Source organism: Bufo gargarizans, chromosome 2, assembly GCF_014858855.1.
Source record: "Bufo gargarizans isolate SCDJY-AF-19 chromosome 2, ASM1485885v1, whole genome shotgun sequence".
NCBI classification, from domain to species: domain Eukaryota; kingdom Metazoa; phylum Chordata; class Amphibia; order Anura; family Bufonidae; genus Bufo; species Bufo gargarizans.
This window is the reverse complement of record NC_058081.1, coordinates 286,943,888-286,970,451: the sequence shown is the minus strand read 5'-3', so window position 1 is coordinate 286,970,451 and position 26,564 is coordinate 286,943,888. Positions and strand designations below refer to the sequence as shown.

The 26,564-nt window shown below is 41.4% G+C and overlaps 1 protein-coding gene across 1 annotated transcript in view; it reads left to right on the top strand.

Annotated features, from left to right (window-relative positions):
- The window catches only part of PRICKLE1 (prickle planar cell polarity protein 1), a 52,388-nt gene extending 41,305 nt beyond the window's left edge, over window positions 1-11,083 (top strand). The window contains exons 2-8 of the mRNA XM_044277051.1: window positions 3,695-3,870; window positions 4,759-4,872; window positions 5,547-5,684; window positions 6,220-6,423; window positions 7,585-7,771; window positions 8,020-8,886; window positions 9,164-11,083. Of these exons, the coding sequence (XP_044132986.1) occupies window positions 3,745-3,870; window positions 4,759-4,872; window positions 5,547-5,684; window positions 6,220-6,423; window positions 7,585-7,771; window positions 8,020-8,886; window positions 9,164-10,017 (2,490 nt within the window). The 5' untranslated portion in view covers window positions 3,695-3,744 and the 3' untranslated portion in view covers window positions 10,018-11,083. The remainder of the gene's footprint in view (window positions 1-3,694; window positions 3,871-4,758; window positions 4,873-5,546; window positions 5,685-6,219; window positions 6,424-7,584; window positions 7,772-8,019; window positions 8,887-9,163) is intronic.
- Window positions 11,084-26,564: the final 15,481 nt, after the last annotated feature.

The following is a 26,564-nucleotide window of genomic DNA, read 5'->3' as shown; positions in this document are numbered from 1 at the left end:
ACCATGACCACTCCTTTAGGTAAAGCTGGATAATTAAACCATTGGCAGTGTTACTGGTATTCAGAAAATGCCAGATTGCGCTTCACAAGGCAGAATCTTATTTATACTTTTCTCTTTTTGCCTTAAAATAGCCTTATATCGGGATTAGTTTTTACAGCTGCTGTGCTGGTTTGTGCATGCTGCCTGTCCCTGACATGGCCAGCAGTTCACCACGTACAACTGTGAAAGCATTCACTTGTATGACTACTTCAGCACCCACAATCCTCTTCAACAGATTCCTCGGTGTAGTAGGTTCCTGTGAAGTATTTAATGGGTAACCTGTCTACGACGGCTGTTTATTGTTCTGCGTTGTCAGTTTTTCAACTCGCTAGGTCATACCATGAAAAGTAGAGGCCACCATAGATGGGTTCATGGTTGTCCATATTGTATAACTTTGTATTTTTCCTGTTTGTGGAGTATGATTATAAAAAAAACACTGAAATTCTCAGTAACCAAGTTGATAATTGGAATTGTCTGAATATCTTAAAGTGGTATTCAAGAACATGGAGTTATGGAATCGCCACAGTCTACTTTATGACAGAAACGTATTGCCAAATACTTTACTAGCACCAGTGCTGGAAATATGCCGTGTAAGCCCTCATGCACACGACTGCATCTAATCCACATTTATTTGTGGATCTGGCACATTCATTTCAGGGAGGCCACAAAAATGCAGATAACACACTTTGTGGTTTGTGGACCACGAAACACATACAGTTGTGTGCATGAGGCCCTAAGGTGCCTATACGCCGTTACTCCTGGCCCCACCCCCTGCCCCCGTACACGGGTATGGGGAGAGGGGTATAAGCCCCTGCCAAACACCCCTCTCCAAAACATTTCCCTTGAGAACAAACGATCAAGCATGTAAAAACTGAACATCTGCCATTGGGGGTACATTGAGACACCCCCATACACATAAATGGTCGGCTGGTCCTGCCTTATTTGACTTTCATCTCATCTAGATCTTCCTTTTACATGTAGTAATAATCCACCTTGTAAATGAGCTTCCCGCCGTCCCTTTGAAGTGTATTACATTTTACAAGCCTATCCAGTATTACTTGTAAACGTGTAAAGCACCCTATTTATGATCTTTTCAGCATATTTTTCTACCATCTGCTTGAGATGTTTTCTCTCTTCAGTATAAAATGACTAAAGCCCTTTACTGTGTGTTAACGGCTCGCTCTCTAAATTGAATTATTTCTTGTATATGTTACATCCCATGGCTGTAATGAAAACCTGGAATAAAAATGTTCAGTTGAACTACCAAACTTCCAAATGTTTTTCCAAAGTAGTGCTTTTCACTCATCTGTATAATAATTTGTATATGCCTATTGCATCACAAATGTGTGGAGTAGTCTTTAAGATGTCTGTTTGAAAGCTTAAGCCTTGACCCGCAGTTGGGCAGCTGTGGAGACAACCCTGCCATTATATGTGTATCACAGTGTCTGTACTGTATGCAGATGCTAATATTTCAGTCTGGTTAAACCATCATGTTTCTCATGGATAAGACCTTCTTTATAACTGCTGCTGAATCTCAGAGTGTTGCACAGTTGAGCCAAGGTGATGTCTCCACCGTTGGATCCCCCAGAAATCTGAATTGGCTCAGTTAAAAAAGAACATATTTTCATATAAAAAAGAGTTTTAAAGTCTTTGCTTTGGTTCCCATCCCACCCGTACAGTGACTCGCTATTCTTTATAGAATTTTTCCAAATGTAACGTATACTGCATGAGTCATTTCTCTCTAGAAATCCATAAATAAGGACTTTCATATATATATATATATATATATATATATATATATATATATATATTTTTTTTTATTTTTATTTATTTATTTTAGTTTGCAACTGATCAAGTTATCCAATATTTGACTTTTTTTTTTATTATGTAGCCAAGTCCTAAATTCTTATGGCTTGAAGAAACAAATTCTGTTCTCCTGTAAAAATATGATACTGAGGTCAATCATCCATAGTTAGAAACAGGGCTGCAACTAGCCATACACTATGTAAAGGGGGTTTCTGACTGTTAACCTATCCTCAGGATAGGTTATCAGTATCTGATCGGTGGGGGCCTGACACCCGGGATGTCTGTGGATCAGCTCTTTTAGGAGGCCACTGCAGCCCTCACAGCTTACTTGAGGCCACATCATGTGGCCTAGGAACAGCTCAGTCCTATCGCTGGGCTGCGATACAAAGTACTGTAGCAACATGGCCGCTTCATCCAGGTGATTGGCAGAGGTCCTGGGTGTTAGGCTAGGTCTACACGACGACATTTGTCGCGCTACAAAAAGTCGCGCGACAGATAGGGCGCAACAGTTGTCGCGCGACATTTTGTTGCACTAATGTCGCGCAACAATTTTTATAATGGCAGTCTATGGTGTCGCACTGCAACATGCGACATGTTGCGACTGCGACGCGACAGTCGCAGAAAAATCCATCTTGAATGGATTTTCTGCGACTGTCGCGTCGCAGTCGCAGCATGTCGCATGTTGCAGTGCGACACCATAGACTGCCATTATAAAAATTGTCGCGCGACATTGGTGCAACAAAATGTCGCGCGACAAATGTCGTCGTGTAGACCTAGCCTAAGACTCCCCAACAATCAGATTAGGATAGGTCATCAGTATAATAAAACACTCAGAAAACCCCTTTAATTATACAATAGTACTAATTTATAAAAATGTATATTCTTCTTTTGAAGACGGAGCTGGGGTTGGTACGTTTTTACCGACTTTACAAAAACTGAACTCCAACTCCACAGCCCTGATTAGAAACCATAGATTGTGGCTAATGGATCTGTGCATGGTACTCTTCTATGTGCTGTCTGTACCATACACTACACCTCTCAGTATTGGATGTGAGTGGCAATAACTTGGGAGGCATGACCTACGAAGATCTTTTATATACCTTTTTAAATACTGTGCCCACCTTAGAGCAAGTTTGAAGGTGAATATGGGCCATGGTATGTGAGGTTGTGGCATTTACTGAGGAGCAGTTTGCAGAACTGACTTGTGAACAGTTGCTCGGTGTGAATAGCTGGGCTGCACCTGTTGCAGGGAACGTTTGTTTAACTGTTAGCAGTGGAAAGAGGCGCACGGTATTCCGGTATTATCCAGGGTCAAAAGGTTATAATCCCTGTAGGGAGAAACTGTAGCTTCCTTTGTTGGAGTGCTCTCTATTACCCTAATCTCTTTGAGGGTCTGGTATCTGCTCTTTTTCATCCCCCCATTATAAAATACAGTTGGAGTCTTTTTTTGCTGGCAAATAAACCATGTAGTTCTGCGTTATAAACCTGGGGACATTTGTATTAATGATTCAATAAATAGGGTTTTTATTACAGCTTTACGTTGTTCTGTCAGACTTATTTTCCCCCCTAAAAGCCTTGTTCATTTGACCTGTAGATGTTCCCACCCAGGAACCTGTGAGAAACTGATTTGCTGATGTTGCAAATGAACTTTCCAGACCACTGAGGTCCCCTCTTCAGAGGTGACATCTGAGGAACTGGCTTTTGGTGCCTTGAATGGCATGTATTCATTTCAAAGCTGGCCTCTGACATTGCTGCATGGATATAGATTTTCTTCTACATTATCTCAGCATGACGTTCTTCAGATTTAATTTAACAAAGTGTTGACTTAGTTTGTCTCTTTCTTCCCTAGAGTAATTAATGACTGAAGCGTCTTGAGGTAGAAGATCCCATTATCTGCCTATGGCAATGGAGCAGAAAGTCAGTAAGCTCACTTATGGGTGTCAGCGAAGCTCCACATCGGATGACGATTCTGGTTGTGCCATGGAGGAGTACACTTGGGTTCCACCAGGTCTTCGCCCTGAACAGGTAGGAGCAAACTAATAGCTGTGTCCGTGCGCCTTGTGTATGCATATTTTATTAGACTTTTATATGCTTGTTTGTGTATCATACAGGCTATATTACTGTATAATGTTTTTTTTATGGATGTTCAGTGCAATTATAAGCCATTTCTAGTAGTTCCACACAGTAGCAACAACTTCAGAATAAGGAAAAGTATGTTATGACCTGCCTTAAAGCACATAAGGACGTGAGGCTTATCTGGCATAGTATTTGAGAGAGGATGTAGTTAAACTGTGCCTTTTTGGAGCAGAACCTGGCATCTGGCTAAAACATGTTTGCATTTGACCCCTCCCGTGAAGTTGACTTCGGGGTCCTATGGAAAAAAGCTCAGATGGAAGCAATGAAAGCTGTTGCTTGGGATGAACCTACCAGCAGGAGTTGACAAAGCAGCTTTTGTCTCGGCAATGTGTAAAATGCAAGAAGCAAATTAAACCTGTTTATAGGGGCTGTTTTCTAGATGGCTTCTCACGTTATGCAAAGTAATTGTAGGTAGAAATGTTGGAATTTCTATGGACTTGTTGACCAGTAGTAGAGGAGGTGGGGTATAATGACCACATTAAATGTGCATAATTTATGGTACCCCCTAATAGTCACTGCACAACTTGCATTCCTGGAAAGCAATTCAGCAGCTGGGTGCAAACTGCCCATCTACTGGTGCTGAGTTGGCTCATCTGGTGCTCATTATCACATAAGCCTCCATCCTAATGTCGCATTGTTTGCTTTTCTTGGCTTTTTCACCTTCTCTTTAATACATCTGAAATACAAAGAAGTCAATTGTCTGCTGCGAACATGAATGTCTTCTGAATAATATTGTTCTCCTTTACTGTATATAAGTGGTTTCTGTTCATTCTGCAGGTTCAGTTATATTTTGCTTGTTTGCCGGAAGAAAAAGTCCCGTATGTGAACAGTGTAGGAGAAAAGTTTCGCATCAAGCAGCTCCTCTATCAGCTTCCCCCACACGATAACGAGGTAAGACTACGTTTTTGACAAATTTGCCTGGAAAATGGGGGAAAAAGCTGAATATTGTAGTTTGTAGCTCACTTTTAGTTTTTTAATGTTGTATAGTATTATATTTAGTTTTTTTTCCCCCTTAGTGTTAATAGGTTTACTTAGTTCTGTTTGTGCTATTTAATAGCCCCAGGCCATATTCTTCATTGTGGATCATTGTATCCCTGTAAGCCATATAGTCTGTTTACTCATCTGTAGAATGTTTCAGTCAAGTGTCAAATAATCCCTATGCTCGCAAAATTCTGGTTGGCACGCTGACCTTTGTGCTGGTGCTCTAGTTCTGTAGAATGTTAATAAAGTAATCACGGCACCAAGAATATGTGTAATAAGTGTTTTATTAAAATTTTTTATCCATCCAGCATCTTACAGTAAATTGGCCAATGATTTGGTCCAGTCCATGGTCCTTGATCACAGCCTTGTAGATCGGAGAGCTGCATGAAATCTTTTTCGTGAGCGCCTCCATAGGATATGTTCTTACTGCTCTCCGATCTAGAAGGCCGTGATCAAGGTCCAGGGATTGGGCCAAAACGTTGGCCGATTTACCTTGAGATGGTGGATGGATACTTGCTCGTATTCCAGAGTAATCCTTATGTCTGGAAAAGCCAAGCATTGACAGAAATGGTTTCCTCCCTTAGGTCCGTTATTGCCAGTCATTAAGTGAAGAAGAGAAGAAGGAACTGATATTGTTCAGCACCCAGCGGAAAAAGGAGGCCCTTGGGAGAGGCAATATTAAAACCTTGTCAAGGGCGGTGATGCATGCTGTCTGTGAGCAGGTAACTGGAATTCTATCTAGAATGCACATTTTTATGAGAAAATATGATAAAGCAGCATTTCCCACATGAGATCAGTCATGTTCTAGCTATATGTCTGGCAGTACATCTCCTAGTACTGTGACCGGCACCGTATTATTATCCCCCCACTTCACCCTGGCTCATAGGGATTCCCTCCAGCTAGTCTGCCTGTATACGTGACTGTGTTTTCTTCTTAGGAGAAGTGTCAAATTGTAGCCAGATGGCTAACTTTATTAAAACCACATTCAAATAATGAAAACCAGCTTAAGTGGTCCCTTAAATGTCTACTTTACATCAGCAATATTTGTCTTGGTTTAGAATCCGTTTATGGTTGGGGATTATTAGACTTTCCTCCCTTTTTGGATTTTAAATGGGTGTTTAAATTCCTGTGTACGTTTTATGTCAAAAGTGGTATTTTTACATTTAATGTGAACAGCATCAAATGTGCCAACTTTCAGCATGGTATAGACTAGACTTTTTACTTGTATTTTTACACAATTATTTTCTGTTTCTCTAGTGCAGCGAAAAGATTAATGGAGGTGAAATAGCCATTTTTGTTTCGAGGGCAGGTCCTGGGGTATGCTGGCACCCATCGTGTTTTGCATGTTCCACGTGTAACGAACTACTGGTCGATCTGATATACTTCTACCAAGATGGAAAAATACACTGTGGTCGGCACCACGCTGAACTGCTTAAACCAAGATGCTCAGCATGTGATGAGGTATGTAACCCATGCAAGCTTTCTATCAACATAAGGTCACATTATTCTTCTGTCCTATTGGTTTTCAGATGTTTAAAGGGATTCTGTCACCAAGTTTTGTGATAGAGCTGCGGACATGCACGGCTAGATCGCCGCTAGCATGTCCGCAATATATCTGTCCTATAGGGCTGTGTGGTTTTAATTTCTTTAAAAAATGATTTTATAGATATGTAAATTAGTCTCATAGGTGTCCAAGGGGCTGTACTAACCTTCCTGCAGCCCTGCCGTGCGCAGCCACGCTCGCCTGTGAAGGAGCCCAGCACTGCCTATGTCCTCCTTTCATCAACTATAGATAGCCGTAATTTCGCGATGCACGAGCTCGCGCATGCGCAGTTCTTTCCCTGAAACTGATGCCAGCGCAGGGAGGGAACACTATACCGGCACTGCGCATGCGTGAGATCACGCATCGCGAGATTATGGCAATCTATACTTGATGAAAGGAGGAGATTCGGAGGACATAGGCGGTGCTGGGCTTCAGGAAGGTTAGTACAGCCCCTTGGACACATACAAGACTCATTTACATATCTATAAAATCCTTTTTTAAAGAAATTAAAACCACACAGCTCTATAGGACAGATATATTGCGGACGTGCTAGTGGTGATCTAGCCGTGCATGTCCGCAGCTCTATAGCACAAAACTTAGGGACAGAATCCCTTTAAGGGCTTCTCTGGCAACTTCACCTAATGGGGTTTGTTACTAACCTGTGGGTGGGAGATCTTTTAGACAATGCTTGCCAGTCCCTCGCTCCCCGGTGACGCTGTCTCTGCTGTGGTAACAGATGCTGCGGTCTCTTCCACCCAGGTCCCGACCAGATATGGCCGCTTCTTTCCATATTCAGCTCTATTAGAGTAAATAGAGCTGAACAGAAAAAGAAGCTGCCATATCTGGTAAGAGCCTGCAGAAGCTCAGCAGACACATTAGCATTGTGCTAGCAATGGACTGGTAAGTACTGTCTAAGATCTTCTTACCACAGGTTGGTAACAAGTCCGGATGGTGAAATGGCCCGAGAAACCCTTTCATTACTTATAGACAATGTCAGTTTGTGTTTTAGTACAGAAGTACTAGCATAATTATTAAGATATGGCTTCATATATCACTTTTTTTTTTATTTTTTTTTGTAGATTATATTTGCTGATGAGTGCACCGAAGCTGAGGGGCGTCACTGGCATATGAAGCATTTTTGTTGCTATGAGTGTGAGACCGTGCTTGGAGGACAGAGATACATCATGAAAGATGGCCGTCCCTTCTGTTGTGGCTGCTTTGAATCCCATTATGCAGAATACTGTGAATCCTGTGGAGAGCATATAGGTATTGTGAAGCTTTTCTTGTAATCTTACCATAATGCATTGTAATGCATGATGAGGGGTTCAAAGGGGATAATAGATTAGTGAAACAAAACCCAAACATTGTAATAGAAATACACAGACCTATGCAAATTTCTTTTCAGTATAGATGATTTAAGATTGTTGTGCACTTGGCACTGGCGTATCATTTAATTAAATTGTAGATACTTAGATATCTGATATTCACTGGTCTTCCTTTATTCACCCTTTTAGGTGTTGACCATGCCCAGATGACCTATGATGGCCAGCACTGGCACGCAACAGAAATCTGTTTTTCTTGTGCACAGTGCAAAGTTTCCCTACTTGGATGCCCCTTTCTGCCAAAAAAGGGCCGAATCTATTGCTCAAAGATCTGTAGTTTGGGAGAAGATGTTCATGCTTCTGATTCTTCTGACTCAGCATTTCAGTCTGCTAGATCTAGAGAATCCAGAAGAAGCGTAAGAATGGGAAAGAGCAGCAGATCTGCAGATCAGTGTCGACAGTCGCTCTTGCTGTCTCCAGCATTGAATTACAAGTTCCCAGGACTGTCTGGTAATGCTGATGACACACTGTCTCGTAAGATGGATGACCTTGGCTTATCAAGGCAAGGTGCCAGTTTTGATGATAGTGACTTTTGGAAAGGAAGAGATGAGCAGGAGACTCCAGAGGATCATGAAGAATGGGCTGAGCATGATGACTACATGACCCAGTTGCTTATAAAGTTTGGCGAGAAAGGACTCTTCCAGCAGCCCACTGAAGATAATCGATCTAGTGAACAATGGATGTCAGAAAATGTCAAAATCTGTAGTGACCTTAAAAGAGCTGGGCGCAACCAGAGTTTGGCAAGTAAAAAGTATCAGACTGATATGTACTGGGCACAGTCACAAGATGGTCTTGGAGACTCTGCTTACGGCAGCCACCCAGGGCCAGCAAGCAGCAGAAAGATACAAGAATTAGACTTGGATCATGGAACATCTGGTTACAAACATGACAAGATACCATGGTACAAAGACTCATTGGAATGTTTGTCTGATGATCTAAAACCACAACTTGAAAACATATGTAACTCTATGGATTCGCTAGCATTGTCCAATATAACAGGTATGTCATTTTATTCTTCATAGGGACAGATTTCATATACTTTTTGGTGAAATGATCAATTGCAGACTAAAAGCAGAAAGTACTAGCCGTAAACACACACAGCCAAGCATTTCACATTAAATTAAATGTGTAAATTTTGTCATGTTTGTCTAGCTTTATATTATGGTCTTAGAGCACAGTAAATGATGTGGTCTTCAGGAATTTTCTCTCTGTAAACTTAAAATGTCTTGTAAATTACATGGTATAATTTCTTCTATTTATTTGTTTTTTCCTTTAGGAGCATCAAATGATGGGGATAGTAAAACACGCCCTTCACACTTCTCTTATCCAAATTTTCAAGACTTGGACACAAGAGACTGTGAGAAAATGAGCAACATGGGAACTCTTAATTCTTCCATGATGAACAGGAGTTCTGAATCTTTGAAAAGTCTAAATTTGGAAATTTGCCAGGAAAAGCCACTTCCAGAAGAAAAACCTGTTCACATGTCTGCCCTGAGAAGGTCAAAATCACAGACAAGACCACAAGTCAAATTTTCAGATGATGTAATTGATAATGGAGATTATGGCAGCATTGAAATCCGACAGCCTCCCATGAGTGAGAGAAGTCGGAGAAGGGTTTATCATATGCAGGAACGCGGTGAGAGACCTCGTCATCATCATAGGCGTAGGAAAAGCAGAAAATCTCGCTCTGAAAATGCACTTAATCTTGCAGCAGACCAAAAAGTACCTGGACGTGAGAAACCCAGATGTTACACTTCAGAGGATTATGACCGAGTCTTTCAGAACAAATCCCCTCAAGAACTTCAGGCGTACATTCAGAACAGTGAACTTTTTGGACAGTATGCAAATGCCGCTTCAGACTATGGATTGCAAAGCCAAATTATGGATAAGTTTTTGGGTCTTTATGGTGAGGATGATGACTCTTGGTGTTCAACATGTTCCTCATCCTCCTCTGACTCAGAAGAGGAGGGATATTTTCTTGGACAGCCTATTCCGCGGCCACAAAGATATCAGTATTTTACAGATGACTTGCCCAGTCCCACATCTGCACTATCTAGTAGTCATTTTGGCCAAAGGACCACTAAATCCAAAAAGAAGGGACGCAAAGGCAAAAACTGTATTATTTCCTAAGACTTGTAGGCATCTTTACTTTCATTCCTGTGAAGACAATGCATTGACATGCTCAATCCACAGAGACTCTTTCCTTTTCTAGCTCTGCTATTTGCTAACATGTCGTCTTTTTTTAATGCTTTGCCATTTGTACCAAAACAGGCCGGCTGGTGTTTGCAATGTGTAATTGAGGATTTTGTGTGTAGCAGATTATTTGCTTAAATGATCACAGGTTTACAGTTCAGGTTTGCTTTGTTTTATTGCTTTGCACACAATACTGAAATTAGAATTTAGCCTGTGCACCATATGCTTAGCATGCAAGTGGTCTAGATACATCAGACTTGCTAACTCTGAGCTCTCGGTCAGTCACATATAACATTTCCCATCGTACCTTACAATGGTCATTTACTTTTGAATATGATCTCTTTTCATATGAATGAGGCTTGTTTGCTCCTAGCAGTTAGTATTTTGCACTCCTTTAGTCACAGATGTGTCTATGTACCATTATGCAAGGAGTTCTATTGTTCCAGGTGATTCACACTGACCCACACAGGCAGAACCAGATCTTCTCATTTGCAAGCAGAGTCTGAAGCCACGCTAAGTGTAGGATAGTTAGCTGCAAATTATTTATAATGTGTTTAAACAAATTTAGCCCTAATTTAACTGTGCATATAAGAAGTGTATATATTGTATATGTCAAATGTAGAACATGTTATTTTTTATATTACGGTAATTTTCGTTGAATTGGGGTCCAACAGAAGGGTTTTGGTTTGTGTTTGCTGTCTCTTTGCTCTTGTAATTTACAAGAGGTTTAGAAAGCAAACCCTTACAGTATTTAGTGACGATGTTTCTTTATAGTACCGCCCCCTCTCCTGAGTTATTTGGCCCTGTATGTGGCACTGCAGGGGTGTAAATTCTTTTACGCCTATGTAACCTATAGGTTTTATTTATAGATCAGACTAGCAGAAAAAATTGCTGGAATGGCAATAGATTGTGTCTCGGATGTATGTTTTAGATACTATAAATCACTTGTTTGATATTTCTAAAAGACTGACACATTTTTGTGAATAAAAAAAAATATAGAGCATTCTGTATTTCTTTGTGTTTCCATTTATTATGATAAGGAGTACATAAGGAATTCATACCAGTTGCTCCCATCCCAGTAACCCTTTTCACACCCGCTTTTATTTGTCTCTACTTTTTGGAACAATTTAGTCTGTTACTGTAAAGCATGGCATAGTATGTCCAAAACTGCCCATAGACATAACATGCATCATCAGCTGATTAACTGCACCCTGACATTTCTGCAAGGGTCGACAAAATCCTCAGACCACCTAAAATCCAGACTGTCTAAGCAGAACTGACTACACTAATAACGGCAGTATATACTGCTCTACCTATACCTGCGGCATCATGGTGGTGAAATATTAAAGGGTTCTTTAAGAGCTTAAAAAAAAGGTTCTAATGTTTATACCACACTGCACTTGTCCATCCTCTGTATCTGGTATCTGCACTGAACCCCATTTGCTTGAAAAGGGCCGAGCAGCAAAGACTGATGCAGCATAAAGCTATCATTCAAAACTGAAACAGGGATAACTGGATAGATTTAAAGGGCATCTGTCAGCAAAATTGTACCTCTGAAACTGGCTGACCTGTTACATGTGTGCTTGCCACATGGAGCAACGGAGGCATTACTATTATTACACCTAGTGTCTCCACATTCCCTGCAACTGCCATGCTCTCTCCACTTTGACTGTGTCAGGCAGTGATCACATTTACACTGCCTGGCCCTTTCAATCAAAGAGTAGAGGACGCAGCAGTTGCAGAGAGAACAGAGCCTCTAGGTTTAATTACAACGCCCCTGTTGCTCCTAAAGGCTCATTTGCATATATTAAAACATCATTTTTCTCAGCAATGCGGGCACATAGGAACAAGGGACCAACACAGATGTTTTCAGCTGCCAAGTACTCATGTAACAGGTCAGCCAGTATCCTAGGTACAAAACTGCTGACAGATGCCCTTTAAGAAACTAAAAACTGGATCTGGCTCTTCATTTTCTCTTATGGCATTTGCGGACAAGAATAGGACACATTCTATGTGTTTTGCAGGGCCGCGGAAGTATGAATATGGGCAGCACTTGGTGTGCTGTCTGCATCTTTTGCCGCCCCATTGAAATGAATGGGTCCGCATGCGTTCTGCAAAATTACAAAACTGATGCGGACACATAAATACAGTCGTGTGGATGAGTCCTAAGACTGCAAGTATATCTACTATAGCTGTACAAGTACTGTATGTACACTGGGGGAGATATACTAAGACTGGTGTTTGTAATGTCAGTATTGGTAAAGTCCATCAGCACAGAATGTGCCAAATGTATTAAGATCTGGTGCATTACCAAGTTATGAGCCATCTCACTGTGCCCCAAACACTTTTCAAGGCAATTTAAAAAGGTTAAGATATAATGAAAAGTCGCAAATTATTTAGCAATTATAGCATAGTCCATAATTTGCAACTTTTTACATCACAATAGCGGTGTAAATGCTTTATTACATTTCCCTGACTGTATTTTAAGTATGGCTCACAATAAGAGATTATTCACGCAACCGTATCTGATTTTGGCGGTGGTGGTGGGGCAAACTGGGCAATTGCCCAGGCCCCCTGCTTTAGGGATTCCAGAGTGTGGAATTTCAGAGTTTATGAACATGAAAGGGGTATTCCCAAGCATGGTCATTATGCTTAGGGACACCCTGCGTACTAGACTCTATCTTTTAAATGTTTCTGTGGGGATTCGAACTCGCAACCATCTACAATAAAGGCAAGAATCTTAACCACTGGGCTATAGAGCTCAATGCTATGTCATTGCTGAAAAACCTCATAGTATACCAGAGAAGCTTCTATGAGGTTTTACAGCAATGACCTATCATTGAGCTGTATAGCCCAGTGGTTAAGGTTCTTGCCTTTAATGTAGAAGGTTGTGAGTTCGAATCCCCACAGAAACATTTTAAAAATAGAGGCTAAATAAAAATTACACAGGGTGTCCCCAACAGTGAAAAGTTTGATTTTATTAAGAAAAAAAAGGAGCAAAACGTAAAATATGATCAAATAACACCAGTATTAACCCACACCAACCTTTTTTGTTGGGAAAGGTGGCAACTCTAACAGCACCCCCGCTCAGGACCTCTATAGGCCCGCTCACTGAAGCAAGCTAAGCCTTATCAGGACTTTTCTTTTCATCGCGATATTGTTGTGTACAGCACCCTCCCCACCCCCATATTATCCCAACAGACTACATTTTTATAGCCCCCTACAATAACTACTGGTTTGTGAAGACTTGGAATAGCCAGATCAATTTTAATTAATCACATTAGCCACCCTAGAACGGGCATGCGTTCCACTGTGAAACGCATGTTCACCCAAACCGGAAGTGACATAATTTCCTGATTCCGCCTCCCCACGTGCATTTCTCAAGCTGCCACACATCATATAGAGGTATAGAAGGTCCATAGATTCGCCATACTTTTATATGTTTGTTTTTATTGCATATTGACTGCTCCTGAGGAAGGAGGTATTTGCAAACCCCCGAAATGGGTCGAGCCTAGATTTTAATAAAGGGAATTTTTCCAGAAGTACCTTCCGTGTTGACTGCGGTTCTTCCTGTGATTCTACAAGCGATCCTCGTGGGGGGAGTTTAGCTTATGGGTGTCTTGAGATTTATCCCATAGACTATCTCCCCAGTGAAGCGAGTCCCTCATACGTATACCTACTTTTACTTACGTTTTTATATGCTGTTTTGCACTGATTGCTTTTATACACCAATTTTAATATACAGATCCTCATATATCGATTATTCTATATCATAAAAACCTTTGGATAAATATCCTTCGGGATTTTACTCTCTCTTTCACCTTATTTCATTCCCACACTATTTCATCTAGGTGACTGGCGCCCTTGTTGTGGCTGGGCTCTTCTTTTTCTTTCCCTTGCTTATTTATAGAACATGGTTCTTTCCCCAGTCTCAGCTGGGGGAGGAATCCCGCGCTTCTGGTTTTCAACACTCTCTCAGATGCCATGTGTGAGGTGAACTCATTGCTTTGAGGGGAAGGGGCATGTGGCGTATTCTGGGGCCACGAGGGTGCAGATCTCTGTGAGGAGCTTTATGGGGTGTAACTCTGTGAGGGAGCGCTGGAATCAACAGAACGTAACTGTGTTGTTAGTACATTATTGCAAGATTTGGGGCCCCACTTTTGATTTTGCCCAGGGCCACATTTTGTCTAAAACCGGTCCTGCGCACCAAGAATGAGTTGTTGGAATTGCATGAAACTGTGTGAATGTAATTATGATCCGTGGTTACAATATTAGAGCAAAAGGATATGTTTATTGGGGAAAACTGTACAAGTGAACAGAGGCTCTAGTACCCTGATGGGCTGCCTCTAGGCTGGAAATACGGTTGGACATGGATGCATACAGGTTCTGTATGGTATCCTGTGGCACATTTACCAACAGATTTGTAGATCATGCACACTCATAGGCTGCAGCTGGTTCTATCAATGCTCGATTGACCATAAATCTGGTGACCAGGCAGTCTAAGTAAGTTATGTAATCTGGAGGAGACATTCCTTGGAAACCCTTCCTATGTGTGGGCGAGCATTATCCTGAAAAGCGCTGGTTTGAAGCCCTGCCATGAGAGGCAACACATGTGGCTGCAGGATGTCCTACACATATCATTGAGTGCTTAGTGTCCCTCGTATCGCTACTAGAGGTGACGACTGCTTCCCAAATCATCACACCAGCAGTTGGAGCAGTGTGTCGCTCCACAACAAAAACAATTGTGGTATCCATAGCTAAAGACAATATAGTTCCATTCTGTCGCAGTCAACATTTCTCATTCGTGACATCACTGCAAATGAAGGCGACAGTGCCTGGCTGTCAATGGCAGGAAACTGGAGCTAGTCCATGCTTGTTTGTAGATCAAACAATTATCTCCTACTGGCGGTTTGTCTGGGTTGTCCAAAGCCTGTTTGGCATGTGTGTTCCCCAAAGGAACCACTGCTGCCAACTTCTAACAGCTAGGTCAGAACAGCGTACGTGTTGGGCAATTTGTCGAAATGACCATCCTGCTCCTCTCTTATGATGCGCCCCCTGCCAGTATCTTAGTTTCAACTAGGCAAAATATCTTTGAATGCATCCCAAAAAGTAGCCTCTGAGGGTATTTTTATAGGGCAGCGGGGGAAGCACTTTTATGCCCTCTTGTGGCAAGACCCAGAGTCTAATGAGATCACACCTGTAATCCTATACATATCTGCCTGAGAAACAACTGCTTGATGAGTCTTGCGCCAATCTGACATTTTATATATGGGTGCTTTAATTTTTTTCCAATTAGTGTATATGGCTATGTATGTTGTCACTTTTAAAGGGAATCTGTCACCACCATTCTGGACTATTATCTACAGTAATACATGAGCAGTACTGAACATAAGTAGTTATCAATATTTTTTATCTTCCTATTGCCCCATGTACTGTTCCCCCGCTATCAGTGCTCAAAGCTGTGCTGACATAACGGAGAGCACTTCTGTGTGCATGCTAAGCTGGCAATGTATTTTAGTGCACATTTAAACCCTGACAGATTGCTAAGTACCCGACGGGAGGCTGTCGGGATGCTTGGTAGCTTCCTTGGCATCAGCCCATGGTAAGAATGCTCATTCCCAATAACTGGTCCATATAAATGTGTGAGGAAAGGCTTGTTCATTGGGTGAAAGCATCACTGATTTGGACACCTGCTGCCCAGAAACAACAAATCTCTATGGAGACAAGCAATTGCTGTAGTGATTGCTACTCCCCTTGCAGAGGAGATGATTGCTGCATGTAAATGCAGCTCACCCCCTTTTATGAGAAGTTAGTTATTGTGAACGAACCGTTTATTCCATATAATTGCCTGCTCAGTTGAGCCATGTAAAGGAGACTTAAAGGGGTTCTGCACTTTGTTTAAACTGATGATCTATCCACTGGACCCCCGCCGATCAGCTGTTTGCGAAAGCAGCGGTGCTCCAGCAGCACCGCGGCCTTCTCACTGTTTACCTGCTGGCCGAGTGACGTCAGGACTTGTATCAACTGGCCTGGGCCATGCTGAGCTCCATTCAAGGTAACGGAGATAAGCCGCGCCCAGGCCAGTGATACTAGTAGTGACATCACTGGGTCGGCGGTGACCTCACTGGGCCGACATCACTGGACCCCCGCCGATCAGATGCTGATGATCTATCCAGAGGATAAATCATCAGTTTAAACAAAGTGCAGAACCCCTTTAAGGTTGGCCATTCACATTAAAGTTAACCAAACCTGATTTCTGTAGGATCAGCTGACAATCTAATTTGTATTTGGGCAGACTAGCAAAAAATTATGCTGATTTCAACACGTCAATTATTTATTTCACCAGAAAGTAGGCAGCTGGCAGGGCCTTACTCCCCCACCCCACTGCAATCAACACATTGGCCCAGCTGACTTAGTCTTTGGTCATAAGTATGTATGGCTAGCTTCACAGGGTAATGTTGAGAGGGCCTACAGCGGTGTAGATGTAAGGATACTGTCACTACACCATCAGCCACTGCTTTCTTAGAGACCCTGGTATTGGCACTAAATATATTAGAACATGTAAGAATTCTTGGCTTTACTGAATTGTACCCCCCATAATGCTGTCAGTACAATTTAGTACAGTCGCAGTTGGGCCAGAACACAAAGCATCATAAATTATTATAATACCGGGAGTTTATTTCAAAAGAGCAGTGTTTAGTCTGGGAAATACTGCTGTCACACAGAGTAGATTTGACAGACTGATACACGTGAAATTTGCCTTAATGTATGTTGCCCTGTTGATTCATCTGAAGCATGATGCACTGGGAAAGACCAGTTCACTGTTATAACTGTGCTGATATATTAAGAAATCTCCTTCACAGCATTTTCAGTTTGAGAGTATAGCATTACATTATATTTGACCACAATATGAAAAGCATTTGATTTCTTTCATATTGGTACAATAAGTTCACATCATGGAGCATATTCAGTAATTTCTTTTCACCCACATTTATTTTTCTCAGGTGATGGTAAATGAAACCTACATCAATTACAATAGATTATGTGGCAGTTCATCAATATCCTGACACTACACAACCTAAAAACAAAGTTAATATTAGTAAGGGCTCATTCAAACGACGATATATTTGTGTCTGTATCCATTCCGCAATTTGGTAGAACAGATGCAGAACCATGCATTTTAGAAAAAAAGATAGAACATGTCCTATTCAATAGACATTTGTATCATAGGGCTGTTCCACAAAATGCGAAGCGCACATGGTCAATACCTGTGTTTCTGCAATTTGTGGACTGCTAAAACCAATACGGTCGTGTAAATGAGCCATTGTGAAGCTTCAAGCAGGATGTACGGAATTGGCCACTGAGCTTAGAGTGTCATTAGCAGGTTGCTTCATTGTGAACAATGCCCTGTGGAACCATATGATGAAAAATCAGGCACATTTAAGGAAGGCGAAAGGCACCCATGTGTCACGTCAGACTATTCAAAACCATTAACAGCAGCGTGGTCTGCGTGTTAGATGACCTGCAAGGGTACCTGACCACACCACCAGGCACAGGTGTCATCGTCTTGCATGGACCAAGGAGCATCTACACTGGACGAGGGATCAGTGGGCCTCAATGCTGTTCACTGATGAAAGTCGATTCATGCTGAGCAGAAATGATGGCCGCCAACGATGGTGGAGACGTCAAGGAGAGCACTATGCATCAGCCACTGTTGTCACCAGACAAGCCTTTGGTGGTGGTACAGTGTGGGCAGGTGTCTCTAGCCAATACAGAACTGCCCTACACTTTGTGAATGGTACAGTGACAAGCCCAAACTACTTGAATAATATCATTAAACCAGGCATTGTGCCTCTGCATGAACAACACATGCCTAATTTCATCATTAGGGAATGGCAGCTGGAGACTGTGGTACCTCAAATGGTGTGGCCTGCACTTTCTCCAGACCTGAATCCCAGTGAAAACCTATGAGATTAGTTGTCGTGTAGAGGCTCGTAACTCTGTACCCAGAACCTCAATGACCTGAGGGCCGCCCTTCAAGAAGATTGGGATACCGAGCCTCAACAGACAACAAGTCGACTTGTGAACAGCAAGAGACGTCGTTGTCAAGTTGTAATTGAATCTCAAGGCCACATGACAAGTTATTGAGACATTGAAATTTTTTGTGGGGGTATACCCACCACTGTTGTTGGCTTTTGTGTCGATAACTTGTTTGAGATTAGGAAATCACATTTGCATGCTTTTACTTAAAGAGGAACTTTCATCAGTTTTGACATAGGCTAATTATGGTATTAACTTGTAGGGCGGCCCCCACTGATGCCATGGGTGTATATATTTTTATATAAATCCTTGCAATGGGAAGGAGATGCAGTCTTCTGCTGTGGGCGTCTCCTCCCTGGCTGTGAGCGCGATCCAATCAGAGCGGACCGCTCACCGCCAGGGAGAAGGAATCTCGCTCCTTCTCCCTGGCTGTGAGTGGTCCGCTCTGATTGGATCGCGCTCACAGCCAGGGAGAAGGAGATGCCCACAGCAGAAGACTGCGTCTCCTCCTTATTGCGAGTTTAATGCTCATTATAATACAGCGCGCCAAATCATCGGGGGCCACAACGGACGAACGGGGGGTGAGTTTGAAAAATAAAATACACCCATGGCATCAGTGGGGGCCGCCCTATAAGGTAATACCATAATTAAAACTGATGAAAAGTCCTGATTAAATCCCCTACTTTCATGATATATCACTGTACAGTGAACGTTTTACATTTTCCATAAATTTCACCCAAAAGCCAAATATCCCTAACTTTTTGTGAGTAATGTGTGTGTGTGTGTGTGTATATATATATATATATATATATATAAAATTTATATTTTTTCAATGTATAGTGATCCTTGACCTCTATAAGCAGTCACATATTGGGGAATTTTTCACACCACACACTCCTGAACTGTGGCATCAAAAGGTTGCAAATTAGGCCTTGCGACCTTTTGGGGTTACTTGTGCACAAATTTTGCAACTTATTGCTTTTTTACACCACTCACTCCAGTTTTTTTAAAAAGAGCATGTTAGCTTTGTTAGTTTCACTCCAGATTTATCAATGCAACTTTTAAAAAATGATCACTGCAGTAGGGTTTAAAGATACACCAAATCTAACAAATAACATGCATCTTTTGATAAATTTGACACAAAGTGCTCCAATGCAGACTCGAACAAAACTGACTTAGGGTTTGTTCACACGAACGTGCCGTATTTTGTGGTCTGCAAAATGCGGAACGGACGGCCCTTTATAGAAATGCCTATTCTTGTCCGCAAAACAGAACGGATGCAAAACCAAACCATGGTCGTGTGAATGAGCCATTACCCCCAAGATAATTTCCCCCGTAGTTTAATTTTATATAGTAGAACTACATTGCTGCAGCCACTATATTTGAAAGTTGACATTTTTAGCAGGTAAAGTTTTTTTTTTTAATTGTTTTTTCAGCTGTAGAAATCACATAGCTAAAGGATATTGTGTTCAAATGGCTCTACAATAATATGAAGTAACTTATCTGCCGCTAGCAATATCATTAAATTAGAATGTTTAGAGAGTTGATACATTTCATCAAGGATGTCCTTCTGCATGGTTTTTAAAATATTAGTTTATAACAGTTCCTCTTTATCTACAGTTAGGTCCATATATATTTGGACATAGACAGCATTTTTCAAATTTTTGTTCTGTACATTAATTACCACAATGGATTTTGAACATAACTATTCAGATGCAGTTGAAGTTCAGACTTTTAGCTTTAATTCAGTGGGTTTAACAGAATGATTTCATAAAATGTGATGAACTAAAGCATTTTTTAAACTCAATCTCTTCATTTCAGGGGCTCAAAAGTTATTGGACAAATTAAATAATTGTAAATAAAATGTTAATTTCTAATACTTGGTTGAAACCCCTTTGTTGGCAATGACTGCCTGAAGTCTTGAACTCATGGACATCCCCAGACGCTGTGTTTCCTCCTTTTTAATGCTCTGCCAAGCCTTTATTGCAGCGGTTTTCAGTTGCTGTTTGTTTGTGGGCTTTAACAAGTGAAATGCATGCTTTTCATGACTGACTTGACCATTCAAGAATATTCCACTGCTTTGCTTTAATAAACTCCTGGGTTTGGCTTTATGTTTTGGGTCATTGTCCATCTGTATTATAAAACACCGACCAATCAGTTTGGCTGCATTTGGCTGGATTTGAGCACACAGTATGTCTCTGAAAACCCCAGAATTCATTCGGCTGCTTCTGTCCTGTTTCACATTATCAACAGAGATCAGCAGAAAAGAATATCCCACAGCGCAAAAGACTATCCAATGCTTCGGTTACGAACCATTGGATGGTCTTTTGCACCGTGGGATATTCTTTTCTGCTGATCTACTTGCCTTCTGGGGAACCCCGGGCATCCCCAACCAGAGTAGCTGCATTCTTGGCTGCATACCGTCCATTACAAGGGGAATTTAAACATCCCTCGATTAGTCTACACTAGACTTGTGCCTACGTATAGCACAACTCTACAAAGTGAGCCTCCTTTTTGGAGACAATTCTTTATCTTAATCGTACGTTATTACCCTATGGTGCACCTTTTTATTTGTGTTTCTCAGCTTAACACTGCCTGCACAACCATTTGATCTACATTATCAATGAACACTAGGGGCTCAGTGCCACTGGCAGCCATGCATGCCCAAGCCACCACACTGCCTCCGCCGTGTTTTACAGATGATGTGGTATGCTTTGGATCACGAGCTGTACCATGCCTTCACCATACTTTTTTCTTTCCATCATTTTGGTAGAGGTTGATCTTGGTTTCATCTGTCCAAAGAATGTTCTTCCAGAAGTGTGCTGTTTTTTTAAGAAGTCCAATCTAGCCTTCTTATTCTTGAGGCTTATACCATGCAGTGAACCCTCTGTATTTACTTTCATGCAGTCTTCTCTTTATGGTAGATTTGGATATTGATATGCCTATATCCTGGAGAGTGTTGTTCACTTGGTTGGCTGTTGTGAAGGGGTTTCTCTTCACCATGGTAATTATTCTGCGGTCATCCACCACTGTTGTCTTCCATGGGCGTCTAGGTCTTATTGTATTGTTGAGGTCACCAGTGCGTTCTTTCTCAGGATGTATCAAACTGTAGATTTTGCCACTCCTAATAGTGTAGCAATTTCTCGGATGTGTTTTTTCTGTTTTTGCAGATGATGGATGGCTTGTTTCACCTGCATGGAGAGCTCCTTTGACAGCATGTTTACTTCTCAGCAAAATCTTCAAAATGCAAGCACCACACCTCAAATCCACTCCAGGCCTTTTATGTGCTTAATTGAGAATGCAATTATAAAGGAATTGCCCACACCTGCCCATGAAACAGTCTTTGAGTCAATTGGCCAATTACTTTTGGTCCATTTAAAAACAGGGTGCCACGTGTAAAGGAGCTGAAACTCCTAAACCCCTTATCCAATTTTAATGTGGATACCTTCAAATAAAAGTCTGGACTTTATGTCCATTATATAACTATAACTTGAATGTTTTAGTAAACAGGTAATAAAATTTGTGTCAGTGTCCAAATATATATGGACCTAACTGTATATACTGTTTTTCTCTTTTTATATCACTCAATCTGCTTATCTACTTTATCATCATCAATGGGTAAATTGGGGGAAGGTACTGCCAACGTAGCAGTCTATAATGCAACCGGTAAAACAAATCTCCAGTAAAGCCCAACCTGTTCTAAATAACTCCAAAAACACAGCGTGGAAGCAAATAAAAGACATTTTGTATTTAAATTCCAGAAGCACATTCAGCATTTATAGGAGATCTGTTTCCTGCTACGAGTTCCAAGACATAAAGTAATGAACTGATCAAAGTGCCTGGATATTCTCTACTGTCACTTTCCTACATTTCAGAAATGAACATTGGTTTTCTTTTCGCAAAGTGTCCTCCAAATTTTTAAATTTAATTTCCTTATGAAATTTAAAGACAATAATGAAGGAAAAAATATATGGGTTACATTTCACTTTTTCCATAGCCTGGTGAAATGTGCATCCTGCTCTCTGGAAGGCAGTTGGGTATTAGTTATATTATAGAAGAGTCTAACTTTTTATTGGTGCATCACTTGAATTTAAATTAACATCACGCCATGAGCTAAGATTTAAAGGGGTTCTGCACTTTGTTTTAACTGATCTATCCTCTGGATAGATCATCAGCTTCTGATCGGCGGGGGTCCGACACCCGGGACCCCCGCCGATCAGCTGTTTGAGAAGGCAGCGGCGCTCCAGTAGCGCCGCTGCCTTCTCACTGTTTACCGTTGGCCGAGTGACGTCACGACTTGTATCAACTAGCGTGGGCGGGGCTAAGCTCTGCTCACTTGAATGGAGTTTAGCCCCGCCCACGCTAGTTGATACTAGTTGTGATGTCAGTGGGCCAGCGGTAAACAGTGAGAAGGCCGTGGCGCTGCTGGAGCGCCACTGCCTTCTCAAACAGCTGATCGGCGGGTTGTTGGACCCCCACCGATCAGATGCTGATGATCTATCCAGAGGATAGATCATCAGTTAAAACCAGGGCTGTGGAGTCTGAGTCAATTTTGGGTACCTGGAGTCGGCAAAAAATGAACCGACTCAGACTCCGACTCCTACTAAATTTAAATTGGAATAAAAAAATAAAAAAAGCAAGTTTAAATGTCCGAATTCATAAACAGTTATAATTAATGACTTCTCTACCGTAAGAATAAAGGCCAATGCATGCAGTGCCTCACGTAACCGCAAAACAAACGCGTTCAGTGATGTGAAGAAGATTAATATAAACCATTTCTAGGTTTTACAGATTTTGTTTTTGGTTCATATACAGACGTGGACAAAATTGTTGGTACCCTTTGGTCAATGAAAGAAAAAGTCACAATGGTCACAGAAATAACTTTAATCTGACAAAAGTAATAATAAATTAAAATTCTATAAATGTTAACCAATGAAAGTCAGACATTGTTTTTCAACCATGCTTCAACAGAATTATGTAAAAAAATAAACTCATGAAACAGGCATGGACAAAAATGATGGTACCCCTAGAAAACACAGAACATAATGTGACCAAAGGGACATGTTAATTCAAGGTGTGTCCACTAATTAGCATCACAGGTGTCTACAACCTTGTAATCAGCCATTGGGCCTATATATATGGCTCCAGGTAATCACTGTGTTGTTTGGTGATATGGTGTGTACCACACTCGACATGGACCAGAGGAAGCAAAGGAAAGAGCTGTCTCAAGAGATCAGAAAGAAAATTATAGACAAGCATGTTAAAGGTAAAGGCTATAAGACCATCTCCAAGCAACTAGATGTTCCTGTGAGTACAGTTGCACATATTATTCATAAGTTTAAGATCCATGGGACTGTAGCCAACCTCCCTGGACGTGGCCGCAGGAGGAAAATTGATGACAAATCTAAGAGACGGATAATCCGAATGGTAACAAAAGAGCCTAGAAAGACTTCTAAAGAGATTCAAGGTGAACTTCATGCTCAAGGAACATCAGTGTCAGATCGCACCATCCGTCGTTGTTTGAGCCAAAGTGGACTACATGGGAGACGACCAAGGAGGACACCATTGTTGAAAACGAATCATAAAAAAGCAAGACTGGAATATGCCAAACTACATGTTGACAAGCCACAAAGCTTCTGGGAGAATGTCCTGTGGACAGATGAGACAAAAATCGAAGTTTTTGCCAAGGCACATCAGCTGTATGTTCACAGACGAAAAAATGAAGCATATCAAGAAAAGAACACTGTCCCTACTGTGAAACATGGAGGAGGCTCTGTTATGTTCTGGGGCTGCTTTGCTGCGTCTGGCACAGGGTGTCTTGAATCTGTGCAGGGTACAATGAAATCTCAAGACTATCAAGGAATTCTAGAGAGAAATGTACTAGCCAGTGTCAGAAAGCTTGGTCTCAGTCGCAGGTCATGGGTCTTGCAACAGGACAATGACCCAAAACACACCGCTAAAAACACCCAAGAATGGCTAAGAGGAAAAAATTGGACTATTCTAAAGTGGCCTTCTATGAGCCCTGACCTCAATCCTATTGAGCATCTTTGGAAGGAGCTGAAACATGCAGTCTGGAAAAGGCACCCTTCAAACCGGACACAACTGGAGCAGTTTGCTCATGAGGAGTGGGCCAAAATACCTGCTGAGAGGTGCAGATGTCTCATTGACAGTTACAGGAAGCGTTTGATTGCAGTGATTGCCTCAAAAGGTTGCGCAACAAAATATTAAGTTAGGGGTACCATCATTTTTGTCCATGCCTGTTTCATGAGTTTATTTTTTTACATAATTCTGTTGAAGCATGGTTGAAAAACAATGTCTGACTTTCATTGGTTAACATTTATAGAATTTTAATTTATTATTACTTTTGTCAGATTAAAGTTATTTCTGTGACCATTGTGACTTTTTCTTTCATTGACCAAAGGGTACCAACAATTTTGTCCACGTCTGTAGATAAGCTTTGTTTTTGTTCTAAAACAACCAAATAATGTGGTTTGTATTTTTTTACTTATAAAGTTCCTGATGTTTATGCCTGCTGCTACTATCCAGCCACTTGATTAAAAAAAATGAATAAAACTGTTGTTTTCATTGTGTTTGTCTTTTGCCTAAACTGTTCAATACAGTAGACTGTTGGCTTCCCAGCCAGTAGTCATTTGGTAATGACATGTATGTTGCCTTTCTTTCCTTCAAGGAATGTATAAAATACATTCGCATATTAAATACAGAGGAGTCAGAAGTACAAAAAACTGAGGAGTCGGAGTCGGAGCATTTATCTACCGACTCCACAGCCCTGGTTAAAACAAAGTGCAGAACCCCTTTAAGACATTAAAAATAAGTTGAAAGGTATACTATTTAAAAAGGCAAAACTCACCTAAGCCTTAGTCACATGACAGTGAAGAACAATTGTGTGACGGCCATTTTGACCCTTACAAGTTAAGGAGACCGTTTTTAATGGATCTTTTTTCAGAGAGGCATCTGTGAAAAAACTGCCATTTTTTTATCCACTTTTATGTTAATGCAGCATTAAAGAAGTAGTCACATCATCTAATGTTGTGGTTAGGCTTGAGCGAATCGACCTTTGGATCATAGATCTGAATTCATTTAGTTCAAATACCTGAATTAATGCTGTTTCCGTAGAGCATTAAAGTGTATTGGCTCCGTGGAGCTAAAGTTAGTCTTGCCCGAAGTCGCGTGAGACTTCCGTGAATTATTACTGTATGAGTATAAAAAATTTATTTTTATATAGCAATCCGAAGTGGGCTTTGGTACTGGGTGGTACCTCGGTACCAAAGCCCACTTCGGATTGCTATTTTAAATAGTTTTTAAATGCGCAGATATGAATACAGAAGGAATTTTAACACCAACTTAAAAACACACTGCTGAAAACACAACTGCTGAATGGATCTTTAGAGAATGGCAAGAATGGTGACCGGTTTCAAGGGAATCTGTCACCCGCGAGCTCCCTATCAAACTGTTTGCATAGACACACAGCTGTTTTTCTTTTGTTAAAACGAGTCTCCGCTCCAAAGTTATACTTTTTAGTAATATGCAAAGTAAAGTAGGTATTTGGTGAAATGAGGGCATCAGCGTTGCTATTGTTGCACCCAAGTTTTACTCATTTCTGTGGCCAGCCCCTCCCTCGCTGCTTCGATTGACAAGGCCAGGCAGTGGACATTGTAAAGTGCGATTAGATAAATGACACAATATATTGTGCACTTTGTCTTGGTAACCTATAGGAACTTGTATTGTAACACACAGATTTAACCCCTTCCCGACATGACGTAATAGTAAAGTCGGGTCTTTAAAGATCTCGCCCGCTCCGGGTGCCTGCTGTTTTATACAGCAGACACCCGCGACTAATGTCCACCACTGGCGGTAATGCTGATTGCAGACATTAAACCTCTTGGATGCAGTGGTCAAACCTTACCACGGCTTTTGAGCGCGTGTATTACCAGAAGCGTGCGCTTCTGGGTATGCTCCAGCTCCCCCGTATGGCGGTCGGAGGAGCCGGAGCCCTGTCATAGAGAATGACAGGACGCTGCTGCATATTGTTTTCGATGGAGTCCCTGCCTGTATCAGGGCTCCAAAGGAACATAGTATAATCATCATAAACTCCAATGGTAATGCATTGGAGTCTATGAGCATAGCAATCTAATGAATGCTTGTTATTGTTCCCTATAGGAACATTAGAAAAAAAAATGTGAAAACAAATATAAAAATTTAAATCACCCCCTTTCCCCAGAAAGTACAGCTTGTCCCGCAAAAACTAAAAAATAAAGGTTATGGCTCTGGAAAGCAGGGAGTGCAAAACGAAAACACAAAAACCTCTGGGGTAGTGTATGTTCCGCCACATGCTCAGTTGGTTATGTTAATATCAGTGAAGGTGTCCACAGTATGGGGAGGAACGATCACTAATGCCATTGCTTGTCCCTGTCCCAGTACTGACT